The sequence below is a fragment of the Trichomonas vaginalis genome, chromosome V (genome assembly GCF_026262505.1).
Source record: "Trichomonas vaginalis G3 chromosome V, whole genome shotgun sequence".
Taxonomy (NCBI): domain Eukaryota; phylum Parabasalia; order Trichomonadida; family Trichomonadidae; genus Trichomonas; species Trichomonas vaginalis.
The window spans coordinates 2,210,449-2,233,088 of record NC_067207.1 but is presented as its reverse complement, the minus strand read 5'-3'; the positions used below and the strand labels follow the sequence as shown (position 1 = coordinate 2,233,088).

General features: G+C 33.8%; 11 protein-coding genes and 5 pseudogenes across 16 annotated transcripts, besides 1 other annotated feature; 9 read left to right on the top strand and 7 right to left on the bottom strand.

Annotated features, from left to right (window-relative positions):
• Positions 1-396: 396 nt before the first annotated feature.
• TVAGG3_0265340 (uncharacterized protein) lies at positions 397-1,704 on the bottom strand (the record flags this gene model as incomplete). The annotated part of the gene is made up of 1 exon (XM_001583555.1): positions 397-1,704. One exon carries the CDS (start codon positions 1,702-1,704, stop codon positions 397-399), a length of 1,308 nt encoding a protein of 435 aa, XP_001583605.1.
• A 1,062-nt stretch (positions 1,705-2,766) lies between these two features.
• TVAGG3_0265330 lies at positions 2,767-3,584 on the top strand (annotated as a pseudogene). The gene has a single exon. A coding segment is annotated over exon 1 (818 nt).
• A 317-nt stretch (positions 3,585-3,901) lies between these two features.
• TVAGG3_0265320 (uncharacterized protein) lies at positions 3,902-4,084 on the top strand (the record flags this gene model as incomplete). The annotated part of the gene is made up of 1 exon (XM_051228462.1): positions 3,902-4,084. The coding sequence occupies one exon, from the start codon at positions 3,902-3,904 to the stop codon at positions 4,082-4,084; it is 183 nt and encodes a 60-aa protein (XP_051098192.1).
• An 18-nt stretch (positions 4,085-4,102) lies between these two features.
• On the top strand, positions 4,103-4,346 carry TVAGG3_0265310 (annotated as a pseudogene). The gene has a single exon. A coding segment is annotated over exon 1 (244 nt).
• Positions 4,347-4,350: 4 nt separating this feature from the next.
• Positions 4,351-5,198, bottom strand: TVAGG3_0265300 (annotated as a pseudogene). Its single transcript has one exon. A coding segment is annotated over exon 1 (848 nt).
• Positions 5,199-5,651: 453 nt separating this feature from the next.
• Positions 5,652-22,640: part of a mobile genetic element that runs on past the window's edge.
• On the top strand, positions 6,234-6,626 carry TVAGG3_0265290 (phage tail repeat-like family; the record flags this gene model as incomplete). The annotated part of the gene is made up of 1 exon (XM_051228461.1): positions 6,234-6,626. The coding sequence occupies one exon, from the start codon at positions 6,234-6,236 to the stop codon at positions 6,624-6,626; it is 393 nt and encodes a 130-aa protein (XP_051098191.1).
• Positions 8,540-8,765, top strand: TVAGG3_0265280 (annotated as a pseudogene). The gene has a single exon. A coding segment is annotated over exon 1 (226 nt).
• TVAGG3_0265270 (organellar and viral DNA polymerase type B) lies at positions 11,573-11,902 on the top strand (the record flags this gene model as incomplete). The annotated part of the gene is made up of 1 exon (XM_051228460.1): positions 11,573-11,902. A coding segment is annotated over one exon (330 nt), but the record flags the coding sequence as incomplete, so codon positions are not given.
• Positions 12,649-13,440, top strand: TVAGG3_0265260 (organellar and viral DNA polymerase type B; the record flags this gene model as incomplete). The annotated part of the gene is made up of 1 exon (XM_051228459.1): positions 12,649-13,440. A coding segment is annotated over one exon (792 nt), but the record flags the coding sequence as incomplete, so codon positions are not given.
• Positions 14,634-15,326, top strand: TVAGG3_0265250 (KilA, N-terminal/APSES-type HTH, DNA-binding family; the record flags this gene model as incomplete). The annotated part of the gene is made up of 1 exon (XM_051228458.1): positions 14,634-15,326. The coding sequence occupies one exon, from the start codon at positions 14,634-14,636 to the stop codon at positions 15,324-15,326; it is 693 nt and encodes a 230-aa protein (XP_051098188.1).
• Positions 16,010-16,645, bottom strand: TVAGG3_0265240 (protein of unknown function, DUF4106 family; the record flags this gene model as incomplete). Its single annotated transcript, XM_051228457.1, has 1 exon — positions 16,010-16,645. A coding segment is annotated over one exon (636 nt), but the record flags the coding sequence as incomplete, so codon positions are not given.
• TVAGG3_0265230 (uncharacterized protein) lies at positions 16,763-17,134 on the top strand (the record flags this gene model as incomplete). Its single annotated transcript, XM_051228456.1, has 1 exon — positions 16,763-17,134. A coding segment is annotated over one exon (372 nt), but the record flags the coding sequence as incomplete, so codon positions are not given.
• Positions 17,151-17,570, bottom strand: TVAGG3_0265220 (protein of unknown function, DUF4108 family; the record flags this gene model as incomplete). The annotated part of the gene is made up of 1 exon (XM_051228455.1): positions 17,151-17,570. The coding sequence occupies one exon, from the start codon at positions 17,568-17,570 to the stop codon at positions 17,151-17,153; it is 420 nt and encodes a 139-aa protein (XP_051098185.1).
• On the bottom strand, positions 17,612-18,040 carry TVAGG3_0265210 (uncharacterized protein; the record flags this gene model as incomplete). Its single annotated transcript, XM_051228454.1, has 1 exon — positions 17,612-18,040. The coding sequence occupies one exon, from the start codon at positions 18,038-18,040 to the stop codon at positions 17,612-17,614; it is 429 nt and encodes a 142-aa protein (XP_051098184.1).
• On the bottom strand, positions 18,872-19,669 carry TVAGG3_0265200 (uncharacterized protein; the record flags this gene model as incomplete). The annotated part of the gene is made up of 1 exon (XM_051228453.1): positions 18,872-19,669. One exon carries the CDS (start codon positions 19,667-19,669, stop codon positions 18,872-18,874), a length of 798 nt encoding a protein of 265 aa, XP_051098183.1.
• TVAGG3_0265190 lies at positions 20,580-22,182 on the bottom strand (annotated as a pseudogene). Its single transcript has one exon. A coding segment is annotated over exon 1 (1,603 nt).

The following is a 22,640-nucleotide window of genomic DNA, read 5'->3' as shown; positions in this document are numbered from 1 at the left end:
TAGTTTTCAAATAATAAAAATGTGGTATTATTATTGTCATTTGGCTGTTTTAGACGGCAATGCGAATTTTCGAATTATAGAATTTTTAACCAGATAAAGAGCCACTCCATATATAATGCGTGTTCGCGCACTATATACATAGATGGCATTGAAGTTCTTCCTTTATTTGGGAACCAAAACATGCTTGTAAAATCTCTTTTTTGGACCATAATGATAATTTTGTCACTTCTCCAGACGGCAATAAAGCATCCTCATAAAAATGAATACTTTTGATATTTTGTTGTCTATTGAGGTGTTTTTCATTCATGTTTTCTTTGTTGAAAGCTAAAATAAACAAAGGAAATTAAAAATAAAACGAAATTTACAAACAAAAAAAAAACAAAAAATATTAAAAAGTTAGCTAATATTAGTAAGTTCTTCTTCATCAAGTGACAGAATGTGATTCAAAGCTGTTGCTGCATAAGTAGCACCAACTTGCGTCAATGAATCACTAATATCAAGCAGAGAAACCTGAGAAATGTACGCAAGAACTTTTTCTTCGGCCAAAATTCCTGAAGCCATAACTGACAAAACTGCAAATGAAAAAACGGTGTCAAAATCAATATCAGAGTGTTCTGGATACAATCTGTCGATGCATATCGAAATCTCTTCAAGGGAACTGTTGAAAATTCGCGCCATTCTCACTGGATTCAGCTCAAAAAGAATAGAAATGATAATATCAACGACAGTTTTGTACGGCCACTGTTTTCCTTGCAGATTGTTGACAGGTACATCCATGAACTGCTCTGGAATGAAGTCTACGTTCAATGCTCGTGGTGTTACGCGTAAAAAAAGTCCGATTTTACTTGGTTGAAGACAAAGGTAGGGAAAATCAGCTTTTTGCCAACCGAAATCGAATGAATGGTCTAATAGTATCATAAACTCTTCGTTGTCGTCTGTCATTGCATGAAATTCTTCGAATATTTTTTCTATTGATTTTGTATTCGCATTTGATGCCATATTCTTGAACATCGAGTATGTCTCTGCCGTAGGGTATATTAGTTGATCTCCTATTTCAGTAGGAAGAGGTGTAAATGAAGGCCATTTGATGTAAGACTCTAAATGCTTAATTTTAGCAACAATTCGTTTAATTTTTGGACCTAAACCAACTCTTGCGGCTAGGTATCCTTCAATATCAACGGATACTATGATATTTTCGTAATGAATTGGCCGATTTAAGATGTTTATCATTGCATTTATGTGTTTTGTAATAGCATCTGACTCGCTAATTATGAGGTACTCCTTTTTTGTGCGTAATAATGATAGATAAGAAATTAAATAAAACATTTTTCGATTTTCGTTTAATCCACGTCCTTTATAAGTAAGAATTCTTGTTTTTATAGCATTATCTTCTGTTAAAAGTTCGGTAACTTTGTTTTGGGAATCTAATAGCAATTGTTGAACTTTTTTCTTTATAGTTTCGAGTTTATTTATTGTTGATTTAACGGAATCTTTCGTTACTTTTGTAAGATCCTTTCTCCAATTGGAAGGAGAAGCAATAGGAATAAAATTTACAAAAAATTCTGGCTGAAAACCTTTTTCTTTCAACAATTCCGCACGTTTTTCGCATGTAATATATGAACCATCTTGAGATCTATTCCTCTTTCCGCGTGAAAGACCCCTATCCCTCAAGATAGTGTCATTATCACGCGAAATTGGTATCATATATTGAAAATTTAAATATTGATGTCACATTTATTGTAAACTTTTTATCGAAAACTCTAATCAGAAATTTTGATGTAGAGAACTTGCATAAAGAAGTGTCTGATCTGTGAATTCAAATAAAAGTGTCAAAAATGGTTGCAAAATCGATTTACAGATCATAGATTTAGGTTGCAATGAAATATTGGGTTCCTCCAATCTAGTCTGATATGCTGCAGAATTATCCAGATTGGATATTGCTTCAATAGTGCATATATCATCTAAAATATTAACTCAAATTAAAAAGTACTCATATATGCATTAATCCTCAGTCCATATATTCGAAATTAATAGCTTTCTGCAGATTTGAATACCATTAGCGCTATCCATAGGATATCAAATTACTTTGTTGAATTGTTAGACAAAATAATGATAATAAATGCAACCACAGATCAAATATAGATTATTTTTTAATTTATCCACATGAAGTCTGATTTCAATAAGAATATAATACTCAATTATGCAAAGTGGATATTGTTGAATGGATATCTGGTAGATATATAAGCACATTTCTATTATAATGAAGAAATACGACTCAATATAATAAAAATTTGTAATAAATATTTAAAAAATGAACTTTGGAACCTAAATTACGGAAACTTGTAGCTCGGAATAGAAATTTTCCTATCAAGGAAAAACTATCGGCTGTAATTGAATCAATTTCGGCCATAACGTTTGAGTTAAGAACTGTAACTTATATTAATAGAAGCTGTATTTTTTGTGTGAAAAAATAAATGATCTATGAAAAAAAAAAAAAAAAAAAAAAAGGTAGTGGGGCTTCCAGGCACTTCGTGCCCTCTAGCCCCGAAGATGTTTAGTATAAATGAAGTTTTTATTCGGAAAATTCTTAGTCTTCTGGTGTGAATTCGGAGGACTCTTCTTCTTCCTCCATTGCTTCTGGGAAGAAGCCTTCTTCTGGGTCGAAAACATTATATAATGTGTCGCTTTTCACAAATTATATATGTTTTCATGCTTTGTCACTTTTCTGTCACTTTTCAGGAAAAAAACATTTTTATTATTATATATATGAATTTTACAAAACCACCGTTACCGTTCTTTGGAAATAAGAGTAAATGTAAAGATATTATATTGAGAGAACTTAAGAAACTACCGAATGGTCTAACATTTGTAGATTTGTTCGGTGGAAGTTTCTATATATCCATTTGTGCCATACAATATTCCCAGACTCAAAGATTATATGCAATGACTTCGACAACTATATGGACCGTCTCAAACATATTCCAGACACAAACAATATATTGAAAGAGTTAAAAGAAAAGATTCAGATAGGTAAGATGGAACGTATACCATTAGATAAGAAAAATATTGTGAGAGAGGTTTTGAAAAAAGCAGAATATATAGACTGGGATAGTATATCTGCTAGACTATTATATAGTGGTGCTATAAGAGTTCATGACATTGAAACACTTATGTCAAAAGTTTTATATCTTAACTATACAAATGTTTTCAAAGAGGACATAGAAAAATATATTGAGGGTATAGAGTTTGTGAGATGTCATTGGACAGAGTTGTATGAAAAATATAAAGACAAGGAAAATGTTTTCTTTATAGTGGACCCGCCGTTCTTTAACACATGGGATTTTCAATACCAAGTAGACTGGACTTTGAGAGACTCTTTAGAAACTTTAGACGTTATACATAACCATCCATGCTTTTACTTTACATCCGATAAAAGTGGTTTGGAAACCGTTATGAGATGGTTAGAGGACATACATGACTATGAGTTTAGATATGACAAGATAGAATATGAGAGAGGTCCTATAAACCGGAGAAAGTGTCACAATAACGAAATTTTATTAGTAAGTAAATGTGGTTTGAAATAGGACTACTTGTTTTAGGTTTTTTCCATTGTGTCATTTATTTATTTGACGTGGCAGAAAAGTACAGAGAATATGAAGATGAACCAATGCCTGCAAATGTTTCAGTATATGTACTCGTAAGAGATATTTTTATCTAATATTAAATGGACGCACAGAACTTAGCGAATGCACAGCAACCTGGACAACCAAACCCGAGAATATTCCAAATGAAGTTAGAATACAAACTGCAATGGCAAACTATGGTCAAGTGCCAACAGATGTACAAATGCAAACTGCATGTCAAATGACGCTGCGTTAGGTTTTCCACATGGTATGCAAATATGAGATGGAAAGAGTTTTATACAAACCCTGAAGTGGGATATAAACAACTTTATGCAGATGACGCGAACACAGGAGTTGACCCAGAATATGTTTTCTACCAGAGGAGAAACAGAATGTATGAGCTCCAGTTAAAGAATGCTATGGAACTCAACAGGAAACGTAAGAGACTAGGCGGACATTAGATTTTTACACGTAGTAAAATGGGTTTCTTCAGTAGTATTGGAAACTTCTTCAGAAGAGTTGGAAGAGGTATATGGAATGGAATAAAAACCGTAGGAAGAGGAATTTGGAACGGAGTCAAAAATATTGGTAAAAGAGTAGGTCAGTTCGTTGGTAATTATACCTAAAGACCCTGAACCAGAAGAGCAAGCTCCTGTTATACAACAGCCTGAACCTGCACCACAGTCTAGTTGGCAACCAAATCCAACACCTCAACCGTATTAAAAAGTTATATTTTTACCGTTCGATAGTAGTTGTATATGAAACTAAGTTCTAAGTAAAACGCATGGTATAATGGAATTATTCTTTTCTTCCATCTGTAGTAAACCATACTTGAAAGTCTGAAATACTTCCACTTGGTGGTTCGTATAACTTTGTAGGTTTTTCGTAAAAGTCATTTGCCAAGCATAAGAAAGAGTTTTGGGCGCCAGAAAATGAAGCATGAACAATAATAGCATCTTGGTCGAAAACATTTTCATATGTTCCATTAGGGTTTTCGACTTCATAAAAGTCTGGGTGTACTGGATATGCTGCAGGCTGATTTAACATCCTCATAAATCTATACCATGCCAAGTTGTTATATTTTGTAGAAATATAAACGTTTTCTCCAAGGTCTTCTATTCTATTGATTTTAACAGTTGCATTTTTCCTGTCATAAATAATATCGAGATGGTATTCTCCCTCGTCAATGTTATACTGGTTTGCATATTCGATATAGATATCGTTTATTTTTTCTTGAAAAGCTTGAAGAGTTGTTTCTAAGTTTACAAGCAAACTAACTTGTAAAAGTTTTCCCTGTTCAAATTTCTCATACATACGTTTTTCTTTGTTATAGTATCTAACTTCAAAACCGACCGTAAATGGGAAACCATGTATGGCTTCTGAAATGAACTTCATTCTACGAAAGCCAATAGCTTTTGTGACGGATGGGTCTCTTAACCATCTTAATGGGTAGTCAAAACGATAGCCTTCATGCTTTACGGTCTCTGTCTCAAACTTTTGACCGACATTAGTAAAAAGTTCATCTAATGGTTTAGTTGTAGCAACTCTTGAATTTTCTTTTTCTATTGAAAGCATATTTTATCTAGAATAAAAATGTCGAAAGATATTGCTTCCATAAGAGAAATACAACACAACCGACAACTCATTATGCAAGCTCTAAATAAGAACACAACAAACTTTCAAACTATTCTAAGATATCTGAGTCATTGAAAGAAGGAAACTTTAAAACTGACATTAAACCCAATGACAGATGAGTTTCTGTTTCAAGACAAGAAGAACAATACTGTCTGTATAAATCCAACAAAAGGAACTTTAAACGAGAAACCTATAAATGAACTTCTTTTGAAAACAGATGTTGACAACAAAGCTGACAAAGAATATGTAGACGATGCAATAGCAAAAGAAGAAGAAAGAGCTAACAATGCTTATGCAACAAAAGAACATACTCATCCTGAACTAGCAGACAAAACATATGTTGACAATAAAATGTCAAGTGAAGTGACAAGAGCTGAAAACGAATATTCTAAAAAGACTCATACACATTCTATATCTGAAATAACAGACTTAAACGTTAGCCTTGAAAAGAAAGCAGATAAGGAATATGTGGCTAGTAAGTTAGAGAAGAAAGCGGATAAGGAATATGTGGATGATGAAAAGATAAAGAAATTATAGAAAGGTTGACTGGTACCATGAATGGACATCGAAGACTTTTAAAGTTAAAGCCGATACAGGATGGGTTTCAGGATGTTTAGACCTTAAAGCAATAAAACTTATGTTAACGATGAGTTAGAGAAGAAAGCAGACAAGAACCATACACATACAAGTTTTACAACTGTTGCTATAGAAAGTATTGAAGGAACGGTTGAAGAAACTGGTGGGATGTATTATATTGTAAACCTCCTAACTTTCCACAAGGTTTAACATCGGATGACGACATAACGACGATGAGAAACATTAGATGTAAAGATGTTTATGTCATGAAGGATGAACATAATATTAAATTCACTGCTCAAGATTTATATGACAAGAAAAGCAGACAAAACAGAGCTTCAACACATTAAAGACAGAAATACTTCAAACATTATATCCTATAGGCTCTATTATACGTCAATGAACTCTACCAGACCAGAAACAGTTCTGGGTTTTGGAACTTGGACTCAAATAGTCGACAGGTTTTTGTATTGTGCAAACTCTTCAAAGGAAACAGGTGGAAGTAAAACGATTTCAGGTGAAAATTTACCTGCACACAGTCACTACATAGATTTAAGTACATCTCAAGCAGGTTGGCATAAGCATAGATATTGGGATTGGTCAGCAATGACAAAAGGTAAAGGATATGATGTTAAAGACAACGTTAAGTTTGCTATAAATTGTTTCTGGAGTAACACTGAGGGAGGAGGAAACCATACACATCGCGTTTCAGGATATACGCAAACAACGGGACAAAGTAAAGACTACATGCCACCTTACATGACAGTTTACGCATGGTATAGAAATGCTTAGTCGTCATTTTCAACTTCTTTAGCATATTCGTCAGGAGTTGTCTTATATTTGTTAGGAACTGTCTTTGAAAGTATACCACCTTGAACTTTGACAAGTTTGAAACGAGGTCTGACAATAGTAGTTTTATCTTCTGCTTGCAGTGTGTACATTTTGCCATGTTGCCTAAAAACTTCATAATATTCTCTTGTATACTTTCTTCTATTTTTACGAACACGAACGTGAGTACCTGTCGGGTTCCCATTGTTGTCATAGTCAATAGTATTTTCATATGGGTCGCGTTTAGGTATTTCTATTTTTACTTTGTCACCTTTCTGAAGTTGAAGCCCGGCATTCTTTCTTGTTTGTCTCTTTTGACTAAATTATTAAATATATAGTCTTTTCTCTAAGTCAGGGTTGTTTTTCATTTCTTCGGGGGAGTGGTTTCCCAAACCTTTTTGTTTACGGCTATTGTAAATATTTAAAACTTGTCTCATCTTTGCCATGGAGAAGTGTCTATACTTGTCGTCATATGACATTTCATTTGCTTCACCACCTTGTGGTTGGTTTAAGTCTCTTAACATTTTATACAACCGTCAATGACACCAAGAGCAGAATGTTTTGGTCGACAATGAAATATTGGTTTACATTTTTTGAACGCAGATAGTTTTTTACATCATCTGATTTGAAAGAACTTTCACAGTCAGATGTCAGTTTTGTTGGATGGTATTTGTCAACGAATATTGTCAAAGCTGCTAAGATATCTAAAATAGCTTTGGACTGTAATGGTATGGCTTCACAGTAATCTTGTGTTTTGACCAACAAATATTAGCCAGTATGGTGGTCCATCTTCTCTATACCTCGGAATGTTTTCCAAGATATCCATAAACCAAGCATTTGTGTTGAACTAAAGATTTTATCATGAGTGCTTTCTTTGTCGCTTTAGAAACATAGGGTCCTTGTTTGGATTCGTCATTTTTTATCCTATAAGAAATGGGTTTATTTGGCGCATTAGCAGGAGTTGCATCCAGATTTTTACCCGCAGTGGGAACAATAGCCGAGGTGTATTTGGAGTTGGAAGGAAAGATTTTGAGTACATTAGGTATACTTAAAGAGAAAGCACAACCTATTATACAAACTGTACAGAAAGGTTGGGATGTAGCACGAGATGCAACAAATCTTATTCCAAATCCTGAAACAAGAGGAAAAGTTCAAGATGGATGACAATGGAAAACAAGCAGGAAACTATTATAACAAAGCAAATGACTACTATAACCAAGCAGGACACTATATGGACCAAGGTGAAAGATTCTTTAACAGAGATATAACCATGCACAACATGGGTAAAAATAACCAACCTCAACCGCCTCAAACGTGGGGAATGTAAAGTTTTTTACTGAGATGAAATGAACAATACAGCATTGAGACAAATGGTTTCAAGATGGATTTGTCGACTTCCAGCAGTTACACAACGTGTTTTGTCAAGTTCTTCCTATACCTCAGGAAGTTTTAGACCGACTTAAAAAACAACAACAACCAGTTGAAAACAAACCAAACTAAAAATTTTTTTACTGAGATGAAATGACCGAAGAAGTTGAAACGGTAGATTTAACACCAAAACAAAAAGTTCAGAACCATTGTCAAACCTGTCAAAGAACTTACAGATGAAGAGAAAAATTCAATAATAGAAAGTGCCAGGTCTGGAAATACAAAACCCTAACTACAAAGTCACTTTTCATAAAAATGGAACGGCAAGTATCTCAAAAAAGAAACAGACTCTCACAAATAAAATATTGAAGTCTGAAGGAGCTTTCGAGACAACAGATGGAAATTTACTTCACTGACCAACAGTTCATTATAGAACATCTCATTGACTTAGAGTCGAAATATTCTAAACTTTACAACAAACACAAAAGTTGAAAGGAAAACAAAAACAAATGGCATATGAATATTTATGAAGATGTTGACGACACAACTGTTCCTGCAAGTGAAGTAAAGTCAGAGAAACCGAAAAGTGACGAAAAACCGATAGAAGAAGAAAAACCAAAAACTGAAGATAAACCAAAACCAAAGTTTAGTTTGGAAACTAAACCAAGTCAACCTTCATTAGCTGGTATGGGTTGGCGTCAAAGACTTATGGCAGCAGGCGGTTATGTAAAGTAAAGAAAAAATATTTTTTTTCTTTTTATTTGAAATGTACGCTGAGTTGTTGGAGACGACGTTGGGAAACTTGTTTGTTAGATGAGAAATATGAAATGGCATACCATTTTAAAAACAATATATTTTACATATATTAAATGCTTCAGGTTGAAAAACAAAGAAACAAAAGTAGCAGATACAAAACCGTTAGACTATATCTTTACAAATGCTGGTAGGACTATTTCAGATGAAGAAATTTCATCCCGAATATACAGGTTTGACTATCCAATTCGTTGGCTTCAAAGTCCTTCAGATGCAAAGCAATAGGATTTAGAAGAGTTTTGTTTTCAAATAGAACTAACGCATTTATGTTCGCAGTATATTTTTCATGGGCAGTATAAAGGTCATGATGGTCTAAACAAATTTGACGAAATGAGGATCTTTACAGTTCGTTCAGACGAAAGTCTTGAGAAAACTCTAAATGACTTTCAAACTCAAATGAACAAATATTATTGGGAATTTCAAGAAAAATACGACTCTTTACTAAATGGAACATACTATCTGAAACTAGAATATGACAAGATGAACTCCACCGTTTCATTTCAAAAGATTGAAATTAACCCTCCAAGAGATACAGAGTTTTTATTTTGGAAAGTAGACAAACGTTCTTGGGCACAATTTCTTCGGTTACTAAACCAGAACGAACCATTACCACCAGATGGTCCATTTCAATTTATACTTCCACCAGCAGATTTGACAGTTTATAGAAACGTGTTTGACCCTCAAAATGTTATGTGTCATGCAAGTTTCAGTTCAAGCAACAATAGTTTTCTATGTATTGGTAAGGACTTTTATGACTTTGCTTCTAAATTCTACGAACCACCTAGTAACAGTTTCTCTGACTTTCAAGTTTGGTTCACAACAAATGGTGTGCAACATATTATTCCATTGTACTACGACTTTTATCTCGAATTGTCTTTCATATATAACTACGGAAAAGTGCTGAAAAAGTATTGAATGTGAAGATATTAGAAAATAACATTTTTTCTAACATCGTAGAAAACTCATGAAAACAATTTATTTTTGACACTTTCACAAAAAACATAAAAGCTCTCATCTAATGGCTCGATGTTGTCCATTGTTCTGTTTCAGAACTAGTCTTGTACTTTTTCAGAACAATACTTGTACTGTTTCAGAACAATACTTGTACTTTTTCAGAACAATATTTGTACTGTTTCAGAACAATACTTGTACTTTTTCAGAACAAGACTTGAACTTTTTCAGAACAAATTTCCCGTAAAAGCTCTCAATTTGTGAGAAAAATTTTCTGTTTCAGAACAATATTTGTACTGTTTCAGAACAATATTTGTACTGTTTCAGAACAATATTTGTACTGTTTCAGAACAATATTTGTACTGTTTCAGAACAATACTTGCACTGTTTCAGAACAATATTTGTACTGTTTCAGAACAAGACTTGTACTGTTTCAGAACAATATTTGTACTGTTTCAAGACAATGTCCGACGTACCACCAACCCAGTCTATTCCCAAACCAAATCGAAGAGAGACCAAGAGTTCGAAGAAGGTCTGAACCGCTTACGCAAAGAGTATGCTACAGCTCCAATTGAGAGAAAGTTGTTCCCGGACCAAAAAATAAAGTTTAGGGTAGAAGGTTAGATCTAACCTCTTTTCTACCCTCTTGAATTTTCATGAATTTTCATGAATGCTTTGTCATGACTTCTTCGTATATGCTTTGTCATGACTTCTTCGTATATGCTTTGTCATGACTTCTTCGTAAATGTTTTGTCAAACATGAACGTACATGCTTTGTCATGACTTCTTCGTAAATGTTTTGTCAAGACTTCTTCATCGTAATGAGCGTAAATGTTTTGTCAAGAATATAGCAACCGTCGGAATACAGACGGTTGGTTTTTATACAAAATTCATGCGGGAAATTCTTGAGTTTTGGTTGAAAGAATACGGTGGAGCCAAAAGTGGCTCGACCTCAAAACAAGCATTTTATGAGCTTACAAAGGGTGTTATGAATGAATTCAAAGGTATTTGCATACATCCTGACCTCGTTCATTTTGTTCCCGGACCAAAAATATAATTTAGGGTAGAAGGTTAGATCTAACCTCTTTTCTAACCTCTTTTCTCACCTCATGAATTTTCATGATTTCATCGTAAATGTTTTGTCAAGACTTCTTCGTAAATGTTTTGTCATGACTTCTTCGTAAATGTTTTGTCATGACTTCTTCATCGTAATGAGTGTAAAGGACCCAAAAATAAAGTTTATGTTAGAATGTTAGATCTAACCTCCTTTCTACCCTCTTTTCTAACCTCTTGAATTTTCATGACTTCTTCGTAAATGTTTTGTCAAGACTTCTTCGTAATGAGTGTAAAGGACCCAAAAATAAAGTTTATGTTAGAATGTTAGATCTAACATGTTTTCTAACATGTTTTCTAACCTCTTGAATTTTCATGAATTTTCCCGAAATAAAAAATAAAGTTAGTTTTATTTTTTTTATTTTTTTTATTTTGTATGTAAGAACAGAAATGACAAACAATGAGTTTGAAACAGTTAAAAAGATAGACAATGACACCAAATTGGTTAGAATAGGTGATTTAAACGTAAGATACTCAAAGAAATACAACAAATATTCTTTGTCAGACATTTTATCTCCATCTGGAAAGAGACCGCAGGACTGGGTTAGAATTGCTTCTAGTCAGAAAATTTTGACAAGAAATCCTGAGCTTATGATATCGGTAGCATTTCATGGAACTGCAGCATATCTCATCGACAATCTTATATAGTTTTGTTATGGTTAGACCCAGTTGTTGGATATAACTTCATAACATATGGTTCATTCGATACGGAACGTTGCAGTGAAGGCTTACTTTACATCGTTCAGAAACCGAAGGACTTCAATACAAAAAGATATAAGATAGGAAGAACATATAATATAACTCTAAGATATGACAGTACAGTCAATAGAGTCAAGGTTGTGTTTGTTAACGATATGAGAGCTGCTGAAACAGAACTACTTGAAAAGTTTGAGAAAATGTATGGTGCTCCCACGAAAGGTAAAGAAACGTTTGAAGTAGATGAGATAGATAAAGCTATAAAATTATTTGACGAAGTTGCTGAAAAATACATGTAAAGCGTTTATTTTTGGTCTTTTGTGAAAGTCAGAAAATAAAGTTAGTGTCATTTTTTTGTATTTTTTTGTATGTTAGATATGATTTCAGGGATTTTTTTGACGAAGTGTTACTCTTCACTTCGTCAAAAAATAACAGTTATCTAATGAAAAAGTGTCATTTTATTTTTTTATTTTGTATGTAAGATATGATTTCAGGGATTTTTTTGACGAAGTGTTACTCTTCACTTCGTCAAAAAATAACAGTTATCTAATGAAAAAGTGTCATTTTTTTGTATTTTTTTGTATTTGACGAGAATGTCGGGTAGATGGTTAGATCTAACACGTTTTCTAACCTCATGAATTTGTCATGACTTCTTCGTAAATGTTTTGTCAAACATGAACGTAAATGTTTTGTCAAGACTTCTTCGTATATGTTTTGTCATGACTTCTTCGTACATGTTTTGTCAAGACTTCATCGTAATGAGTGTAAAGGACCCAAAAATATAATTTAGGGTAGAAGGTTAGATCTAACCTGTCTTCTACCCTCTTTTCTACCCTCTTGAATTTTCATGACTTCTTCGTACATGTTTTGTCAAGACTTCATCGTAATGAGTGTAAAGGACCCAAAAATAAAGTTTAGGGTAGAAGGTTAGATCTACCCTCCTTTCTACCCTCTTTTCTAACCTCTTGAATTTTCATGAATTTTCCCGAAATAAAAAATAAAGTTAGTTTTATTTTTTTTATTTTTTTTATTTTGTATAAAAGACATGATTTCAACAATCGGCACAACAACAATTCAAACAACAGCACCAAACTCTTTAGTCATGAATCCAACATCTATGTTAGTAGAGATGAAAAGCTTCATTCCTTCTTCATATACTTTCGAAACAGAAATCCAGAAGATAAAGCAAGAACTTTTAACAAGTACTTTGGACTGTTGTGCGAAAGATGAACAAAATGAACAGTATCTTTATGAAATGCAGGACATTATTGACCATTTACCCAAATTGCCTGAAATTCAGCAGCAAAAGCTCACTATTCCTGAATTCGATGAAATAGAAGTCAAAGCAACTGACTCAGTAGAAATAAAGAAGTTCATACGAAAGGTAAACTATGAGTTTCTAGGATTTCATTGCAACCATAAGGTTATGGACAAAGATTGCGACATGGTATATAAGAATGTTTCTGACATATATAAATCTGAAGAATTTAAGACCTACGACAACTTTGTTTCGTTAGTTGCTGAATGTGTATGGCAGATAAGAGATAAAGATAGAAGAGGTAAGGTATGGAATGAACAAATAAAACCAGCAACTTTTGAGTTAAAGAAAACCATTGACGCCTTAGTTGTTCTAGCAGGTCAAATTTCAATGTATAACGCAAAAATGAACCCGCAATGTTCTAAATGTAAAGCAGCAATTAGGAAATATAACTACTCCGTCAAAGAGATAGAACGTATGAGAAACGACTATGCTGACTTAAAGAAAGAAGCAGAAAAGCCAGCAGAAGATAAAATGAACATGTTAGAATTTCTGAACAAAAACTATCCAACTGCTGACGATTTCCTTCTATCTGACGTCAAGAAGAAGTATAAAGAAACTTTCGACATTGTTAAAACATTCGATATCCTCAGCGAAGAAATAGAAGCTACAAAACTGTTTAGAGTCTCACGAATTCATAACGTTTACCATGTGAAACGCTTATAAAAAAAAAGAGGTTAGAAAAGAGGGTAGAAGACAGGTTAGATCTAACCTTCTACCCTAAATTATATTTTTGCTGAATTCAGCAACAAAATTCTGAGTAAAATAATTTTTAGGGCTTGTGTCAAACCGTTGAGTTTTCACAAAATTCCAAAAATAACGTTTACCATGTAAAACGCTTATAAAATAACTGGGGTAGAAAAGAGGGTAGAAAGGAGGGTAGATCTAACCTTCTACCCTAAACATTATTTTTGTCTGATTTACGCTCATTACGATGAAGAAGTCTTGACAAAACATGTACGAAGAAGTCTTGACAAAACATTTACGAAGAAGTCTTGAGAAAACATATACGAAGAAGTCTTGACAAAACATGTACGTTCATGTTTGACAAAACATTTACGAAGAAGTCTTGAGAAAACATATACGAAGAAATCATGAAAATTCATGAGTTTTGTGTGTTTTAGACCATGTTAGAAAAGAGGGTAGAAAGGAGGGTAGATCTAACCTTCTACCCTAAACATTATTTTTGCTGAAAAAAATGACCAAATTTCATGAATTTCCTCATATGTTTGCTACCCGAGGAAAACCGAGGGTAGAGATTCCGTACGAAAATCGTAAAAAATTGCGAGTAGGGAAAAAAACCTGGTCGCCTAAAACTCATGAAAATCGTGAAAAAATGACCAAATTTCATTATATAACTGTTATTTTTTTACGAAGAGAACTTTGACACTTCGTCAAAAAAATCCCTGAAATCATATCTTTTATACAAGACAGAAAATCTTACTCGCCTAAAACTCATGAAAATCGTAAAAAATTGCGAGTACGTTAAAAAACTTAGTCGCCTAAAACTCTATGAAAACAGTGAATTTCCTTAAGATAGAAAAAATAAAGTTAGTTTTATTTTTATTTATTTTTTTATTTTGTATGTAAGGACAGATATGTCAACATCAGAGAACACAACAACTGCTATCGTTCATGAAGCCATAAATGAAGAATATGAGTACATACAGTTTAACAAACAACTCCGTCTCATTCGTTCGGTCAAAGACGATATGTACCAAATGCAAAGTATTTTGAATGCTCTTCGTTCTACAAAGCAAGCACATCATTGGTTTGAAAACCAACAGACAAAAGAACTTTTAGAAGAATTTCCTCATATGTTTGCGACCCGAGGAAAACCGCGAGTCGAGATTCCGTACGAAAATCGTAAAAATTTGCTAAATGGTTTGAGAGGCTGGTATGTACATAGACTTCTTGTAAATGCTGTTGCAATGTGGGCTTCACCTCGTTACGCTTGTTATATTTTCATGATGTTAGATGAAATTCATAGACAAGAACGTGAAGAGCTAGAGAACAAGCTTGAAGCAAAAGACAAAAGCATTCAGAAAAGAATACCACGTTCGGTACCAAAAGGAAAGGAAAAGAACTATAAGTATATGATTTATACTGAAGAGATGGAAAATGAAGAAGACAGAGATATGGTTATGTTGCATTTAGTCAGAAGAAACAACAAAAGCTTTTACGACCTTGCTAAGATTTACAAATCTGACAGAAATTGGTTCTATCGCGAAAACTTACCGATTTCAATGACACCGAATGAAGATGTGAAACAAATAGTTCAAGATACTTTACCTCAAACACACTATGATATGAAAGGTTGTACAATACTTACCTTCAAAGAAGATTTGCCATTGTTAAAGGAAAAAATAACAGAGTATTTTGACAACTTCAAACAAGTAGAGTAGATGAACCATTTATTTTTCAAGCTTGACTTCAGATGGCTCAAGTAGCTCTATAAAGTAAATTGCCTTGTCAAATCCTTCTGGCATTCCGAGTCCTTCCTTCCGACAGAAAAATATTTTCCCGACAACTGGAAAAAAATTTCCTTCCGACAGAAAAAATTTTTCCCGACGACAAGAAAAAATTTTCCAGTTGTCCGTCCGTAAACCATTCAAATTTTCGAAAATTGAGAACTTTTTGGTCGAACTTCAGGAAAAGTTTTTCCTTCCAACAGAAAAAATTTTTCCTTCCGACAGGAAAAGTTTTTCCCGACAACAGGAAAAGTTCTTCCTTCCGACAGGACACAAACGAATGTCTCACGTCCCTCTTCCTGAATGCCTTCCAAAGCCAGAAGAACCGACAGCCCCAGCACCACAACAGACTTACTAAGACTAAACACTTAGATTTTTCAAGCTTGACTTTTTACAATTTGAACTTTGTTCGCGTAGATATGAATTCTGAAAGAAGTATGAGGGTCTTGTATGACTTTGTACTTCTCCCATAGTTCATGTCTGTCAAACTTACCTGCCATGGACTCTTTCATAAGTTCCATGAAATCGTCTTCGGACAATCCGGGGAAAAGTATAATGTCAGTCAGTATTCTTTTAACATCCTTACTTAAACTCTTTGCTGTCTGTACACAAATGACAACTGAGATGTTAAAGTGTCTGAGCTTCTTAAGAATTCGACACATATCTTGTTCTCTGTTCTTTAACAAAGGATGAGAGGCGAAATCATCTAAGATAAGAAGACATCTATGAGGGTATGTCTTCCAATCGTAAGATTGCAATTTCTTCGAAATGTATTCTATCTCTTTCTGTTTGTTTCTGAAGTGTTTCTTCTCTAATATTCTCTGCATTTCCTCATTTGGGTCTTTAAACTTAGAATTTATATACTCATTTATAGCATTATACTTCAAAACTCTTCTTTGGTACTTCTTTATCCAATCTAACAACTCAGTATCCTTTATACATACTAACTTAGACTTCTTTATAATATCTTTGAACGAATTGACGGTTTGGTCAAATTGACCAGAAGTACTACAAATGACAACTAACTCATAGAATGGGTTCTTCTCATCTAGTTCTTGTTGTTGTGCAGCCATTTTAAGATAAGTGAAAGTCTTACCCGACCCAGGTGGTGCAATTAGACCTGTTATACCATTCTGAGCAAATAAGAACTTGTCATGTATAGGTTTTATCTGAGCATTTTCTAACTTCCTCTTGTTCTTGTTTAAAACATTCTCAAATTTCTTGTCAATGTCAGCAAACTTTTTTTCTAACATATTTTTAGAAAAATTAAAATTTTTATCTTTTAGAAAATGTCTAGCGATTTCGCTATCTATATTCGAGACAAGCTTTTCGACAGCAAAACATCTGTCGACCATAAAATCTTACATAGTGTAAACAAGAAAGGTGAATTTGTTCTAAAGTTCTGTTTCTGGGAATATGACAAGAACCATAAAACATTAAGCAGAGCAGTCTTAAAATTTGTCAATGACAGACTTGTTGACAGAGATGACACCGATTGGAAAGATGAAGTCCAACAAAAGTTCTTAGAATGCAAAGAAGACACATGCGCTGTTCTTGAAGATGAAATAGAAAACAGAATAGAAGAGCTATTAAAGGACAAAGAACTTTTACATAAATATGGTTCGGAGAAATTTGACATAACTCCACCAGAAAAGAAGAAGAAAGAAAAGAAAGAAAAGAAAGTAGAAGAAGAGAAGAAAGAACCTGAACCAGTTCCAGAGAAAAAGAAATTTGACATGTAAAAATAAAATTTTATTTTTAGAACATTTCTGGGTCAATGTCAATGTTCTCTTCCTCTTTAGGAGCAAACACTGGCTTAGACTCTAAAATCTTTTTACCCAATTTACCTTGAACTTCAACTATCTTAGACTCATAATATTCATAGTCGTCTGCTTTCTTTGGTTCATAAGGTATAACAAGTTTGTATGCTTTGCCTTCTTTAAGGTTTGAAAACCTTCTGTCAAAACTTTCTTTGACTGCTAACAAACCTTCTATGTCTAAGTCTTCAAATTTCGCACCGTTTTTAGTCACGACAGCAAACTTAACTGGTTCGATGTTCCAAACTTTGCTGAATGAAGACTTTTCAAAATGGTAGAAGTAAACATTCAAATATGTGAATGGGTCTAGTTCTTCTTTAAGTCCTGACATGTACTTGTTTACTGAGATGAATTTCGTCATCTTTTCTATCGGATAAAAAAATATTTTTTTTAAAAATTTACTCAGAAAAAAATTTTCTTTGTATATACACCATTCTGTACGTCTAAAAGACTTTTGACATTTGCCAAGAATGTTCGTTTAGACGCTGTCATATAACCATATTCTTGACAATATTGTTTATACGAATCGTACAATGACCTTTCATCTAAACACTCAAAGTCAGTTTCATCTATGAACAGTTCATATACACTCTTGTTTGCTTCTAACAATGTTTGTCTCTCTTCTGTATGTGGAATTTGTCTTGGATTGAACTTAGAAATATCTAATGTCATAAAATATGAGAACAAGTGGTTGTAAAAGTCAGATGTCAAAGTTTCTGCTAAGTCGTCAAAATATTCTGTATCTTGCATATGAGAATCTGACGTTCTGACAACTACATATCTTCTGTCAGAACTTTCTAACTTCATCGGAACAGTATTGTTTGAAACCATAATGAAGTTTGCAACATTTTCACAAACTCTTTGGTCTTTATATTTTCTTTCAACAACTCCAACTTTGTCTGTTATAAGACTCTTCAAAGCATCTGAGTTCAAAACTTTTGTTGTATCTATACTTTGAAGTTCATTGCAAACTATAAGTTTCATATTCTCTATTGAGGAGTTAAACTTGCCGCAGATGTTTTCTAAGTTTGTCATATTAGGGTTCGAATAACCTTCTAACAGTTTGCACAAAATATCTGTAAAGAAAGTATTCTTACCAGTTCCTTGTTTTCCAATTATAATGAGAGCAGTTTCATTTTTAGCACTTGGATGTTGTAAGATGTTTGCAAACCAACATAAGATATACTCATAAACCTTTTCGTTTCCATTGCATATAATTTCTTTGACATGGTCTAACCAAGCTTCTATAATATTTTCTTTCCATTCTACTTGTTCGTATTTATATCCAGTGAAGATAGATAGAAGTTTGGAGAAGGTGTATAGAACTTTATACCTCGAACTGAAAAATCTTCTAACTTTGACAATAAGATATCCCAAGCATCTAACATCTTCATGCCAACTTGTACGACTTTTATTTTCTTAAGTTTCTGTCTACATTCTTGTTCAGACACTATTGTTGCTCTTGGTTTGTTAAAGACAACATCCCATTCTTTTCATGACATAACATTCTGGGCAGAGTCAACATAAATAACTAAACGTTTCAAATTCTCGACTGCTTTGTTATAGTCTCGAAATGGACACATATTTCTGAATGCTTGGAAGTCATAAAAATCTGAAACATCTATTCTGTACATTTTTATAAAAATAAAAAAAAATATTTTTTTATTCTTGACTTTGTTGTTGCATTTGTTGCCTTTGTTGTTCTTGAGCTATTTGTTGTTGAAGTTGTTCTTGTAATACAATACTTTCACCAGTTGCATCTTCCAATTCGAAACTTTCTGCCGTCATTGACAAATACATAGGACATAAAAGTTTTACAGGAACAAAGTTTGCGTCAACTAATGTCAACGTTATACTTGCCAATGTGTTTGAGTTCACTAAGGTTGAAAATTCTGCATTCGAATGAACAATAGGCAAACCAGCAGAGAAAGTATTGTTTATACGCATAAGTATCTTTTGGTCATAATAGTTTCTGTCGACATTCGAATAACACTTTGAACCTAAGTTTGAAACAATATATAAGATTGGTGTGCTTAATGTCAATGGAATAGACATTCCTTGTATGACACCTTTTCCTGTTATAGGAAACTGTTGGTAGTAAAAACCAGAAATAAGTTTTGTATTATAGCTCATATCGTTTATAGTAAACTCAGTCGGACATCCAAACATAATGAAACCTGCTCTAGTTGCAGCACATGTTACACCCGTACTTAAAGTATTAAATAAGTCAACAAAACCTGTTGGTGGTATATCTGAGTAAGTATCTTCAAAGGAGTATTTTTTACCATTCACAACAATAAAGTCTTCTGGTGTCAAAAGAGCAAAACAGGCTTTAGTCGTCATTGTGTTTAAGGTTAGTTTACAATATCGTCCTTGAGGACTTTGTAAGTTTGTTGTTATAGAATTATATGACTCAGGATTTTTAGTCGTAATAGTATAAACCATTATGTCTTCTGCCATTTACTTAGCAAATAAATTTTAATGAAATGTTGTGGTCGTCAAATATTTTTAATAACGTCTGGGAAACTATATTTTAAGTTCAACGTTTCACCTCCTTTCATAACGTATATCTTGTCAATGACATTATATGAAACACCACAGCAACTAATGTCGGGTTCTATTTCTTTGATGTTTATATCGTCTGCCTCTGTCAAAAGTTTCAATAGTTCTTTCAAAACTTCATGAGGTGCAATGACATATGAGTTCACTTTTACAGGGTTGTGTTCGACCAAGTTTAACATTATACTTAAAGCTTGACAATCTTCTCCTGAGTTTGAAGTTTGTCTTTCAGTTTTGGTAGTCGTTTCGAATATCTGCAACAGAACTTAAGTCTCTGTTAACTTCAGATATTTGGTTCTTTTACAGGAACAATTGTTATACCATCTTCGTCTTCGTATGGTTTCCCCACTTCAACATCTCTGTCTTTGACATTGACAATAACACTTTGACTGTTTGTTTGAGTTGGTGAATTTAACTTCACATCTGCCACCGCCATTAAACCTTTTGAAACACTTACGCTTCTATTTTTCGGAAATGACATTTTACTTAGAATAAAAAGATGGACGTATTCGAGTATCTCTTCGAATTGAAGCAGAACAAAGTTTACACACACAAACAATACAAATACATTGACAGAATAGTTCTTTATACAAACAATGGTAAATGTTATAGAATAGCAGTCTTTGCTGAACCAAAATATTTTCATAAAGCAAAGAAAGTTGGTATAACTGAAATGGTGAAAGTTCTTGACGTTGACAAAATATAACTTCAAAACTTACAGATATTTCTAAAGGTAAGTTTATCTTACAATATTATGTCAAAACTGGCGTACTGTCAATATTTGACGGAGAGAAGTCTGTTCAAGAACAACTTACTGACCTGCTGCCAAAATCTGCTCGATGGAAGCTGTCGTTATGCCAATCTGAGGAGCCCCAGCAGGTTTCATCGAACGAATCTTCAAAAGAGCATCTTCCGTGAAAAGTGCTATTGGTTTTGTAAACTTCTTTGCTCTCAGTTCATCTGGACCGTCTCTGTCACCAGTAATTGTATTTGTACAGTACCAACAGTTGAAATACCACCCATAAAGTCTTCTGAGTCAGCAAATGGAATGCCAAGCCAAAAGTTTGAACGGTCTCCATTTGTATATTGATTTTTTGACCTCCTGTATGAGTCCATACTTTCACATATGGCATAATAGAACTTTGCATTTCAGGGTTAATGGTTGTTGTGAAGTTGTTGTTAAAGTTCATAGCATCTAATGTCAAGTTGTATGACCTCATATCCTCAACTGTAGAATATTCTTCTCTTGGATAATATTTGCCATCTATGTTTATATGATATTTAATACCGGGGTTGTAGAAACAAGAATAGTCATTTATAGTTCGTCTGAACAGTACAAACATAGTATCTGCATGTTTCATTGCAGTTTTAAAGCAATATCTGTTCTTGCACCTGGGTCAGCACTTTGGTTTCCAACTTCACCTGCAAAGTCTTTGACAGATATTTGGTGTATAGGGAACATAAGTGGAACTGCAATATATTTGGCAGCTAAAGCATTTGAAATATCTGGGTCCAACATATAGACTGCAAGTCTGCTTTCTATTCTCTTGCATTCAAATTTTTCGCATGTGAACTTAACTGGGTCCCAAGCAGTTCCAGCAGCATTGAAATAATAGTTTACTTCATTGTTGAAGTTTGAGAAACCAAAGTCTAAGTCAACTTTGTCTTTGCAAAAGTCACAGAAACTTGGCTCCACCAGTTCCAGCTACAGTAATGCTGAATGGGTCTTGTGTTGGTGCAATGACTAAGTTATTTTTGCTTGGAGTAAGTTCAATAGAAATTTTTCCTGCCCAGTTTGGCAAGTATCTTAAAAACCTGAAGATGAGGAAAGATGACAAAGGAACTCTAAGTTTCAGTTTTACTTTAGTGGCAGCAGTTCCATCTGAACCAGAAAGGTTAACATAAACTCCTGGAACGTTAGGGTCAAGTCTTCTTATTTTCTCAATATTTGCATACTGGTCTGTTTGTTCTCTAGCTTGTGGTTGTACTGAGTTTCTCAAAGCGAACCATTCATAGTTTGCCCATGTTACTGTTTGAACTAAGTCAGAGTTAGAATATATCTTATATCCCATGAAAACTTCTGGAGCATATTGGTATCCGACATAGAAAATTCCATTGCAACCTTTCTTGTCAGACAACTTGGCAAAGGTTTTATTTCAATGTCTTGTTCCACGTATAAGAATGAGTTGTCAATAGAAATAATATGAAACCTGTCGCAAGCAATATCTACTGTTGTTGAAGAACCTTCTCCAAACTCACCTACGTTTCCATAAGAAACAGCAGTTGTATATTCGTAAGTTCCAGGAACTATTTTCTGACCTTCTAATGGCATTGTCGCATTCGTTATACCATTCGGAAACATTTCCGTTCATGGCATCCAAAACTGTTGGCGTTATATTCTGAGCGGCGTACATTTCATATGGGTAAAAATATAGAATAGTTGGATTTATGTGTCATAATAGAACCCACTCGTACCAAGCTTTACTTTCTTCCTGACTGAGTTTTTAACTCTTCTTTTTCCTTCATTGCCACTACTTTCACTAGATGAAGTTACTTCTTCACTACTTTCACTTTGTTCTACTTCTTCTTTGTGTCGCTTTTGGTAACTTGCCCTCTGCTTCAAGTTGTTGCATCTTTGCCTCATGTTCACCTAGTATGTTGTAAATTTCCCATGTCCTTTTTGCCTTTGGGCTCTGGTCGCCCATCTCAGGTAACCTATATCCTAGAAAGATTTTTCATAGTTTGTATTTGAGTCTTCGCGTATTGTTTGCATGACTCTTCCTGAGTTTCCGGTTCAAGCTCTTCAAACAGAGCTTGTCCATATGGAATAAGCTCGTTTCCAAATATATGTTTTTGTAGCCATTCTGGTTTT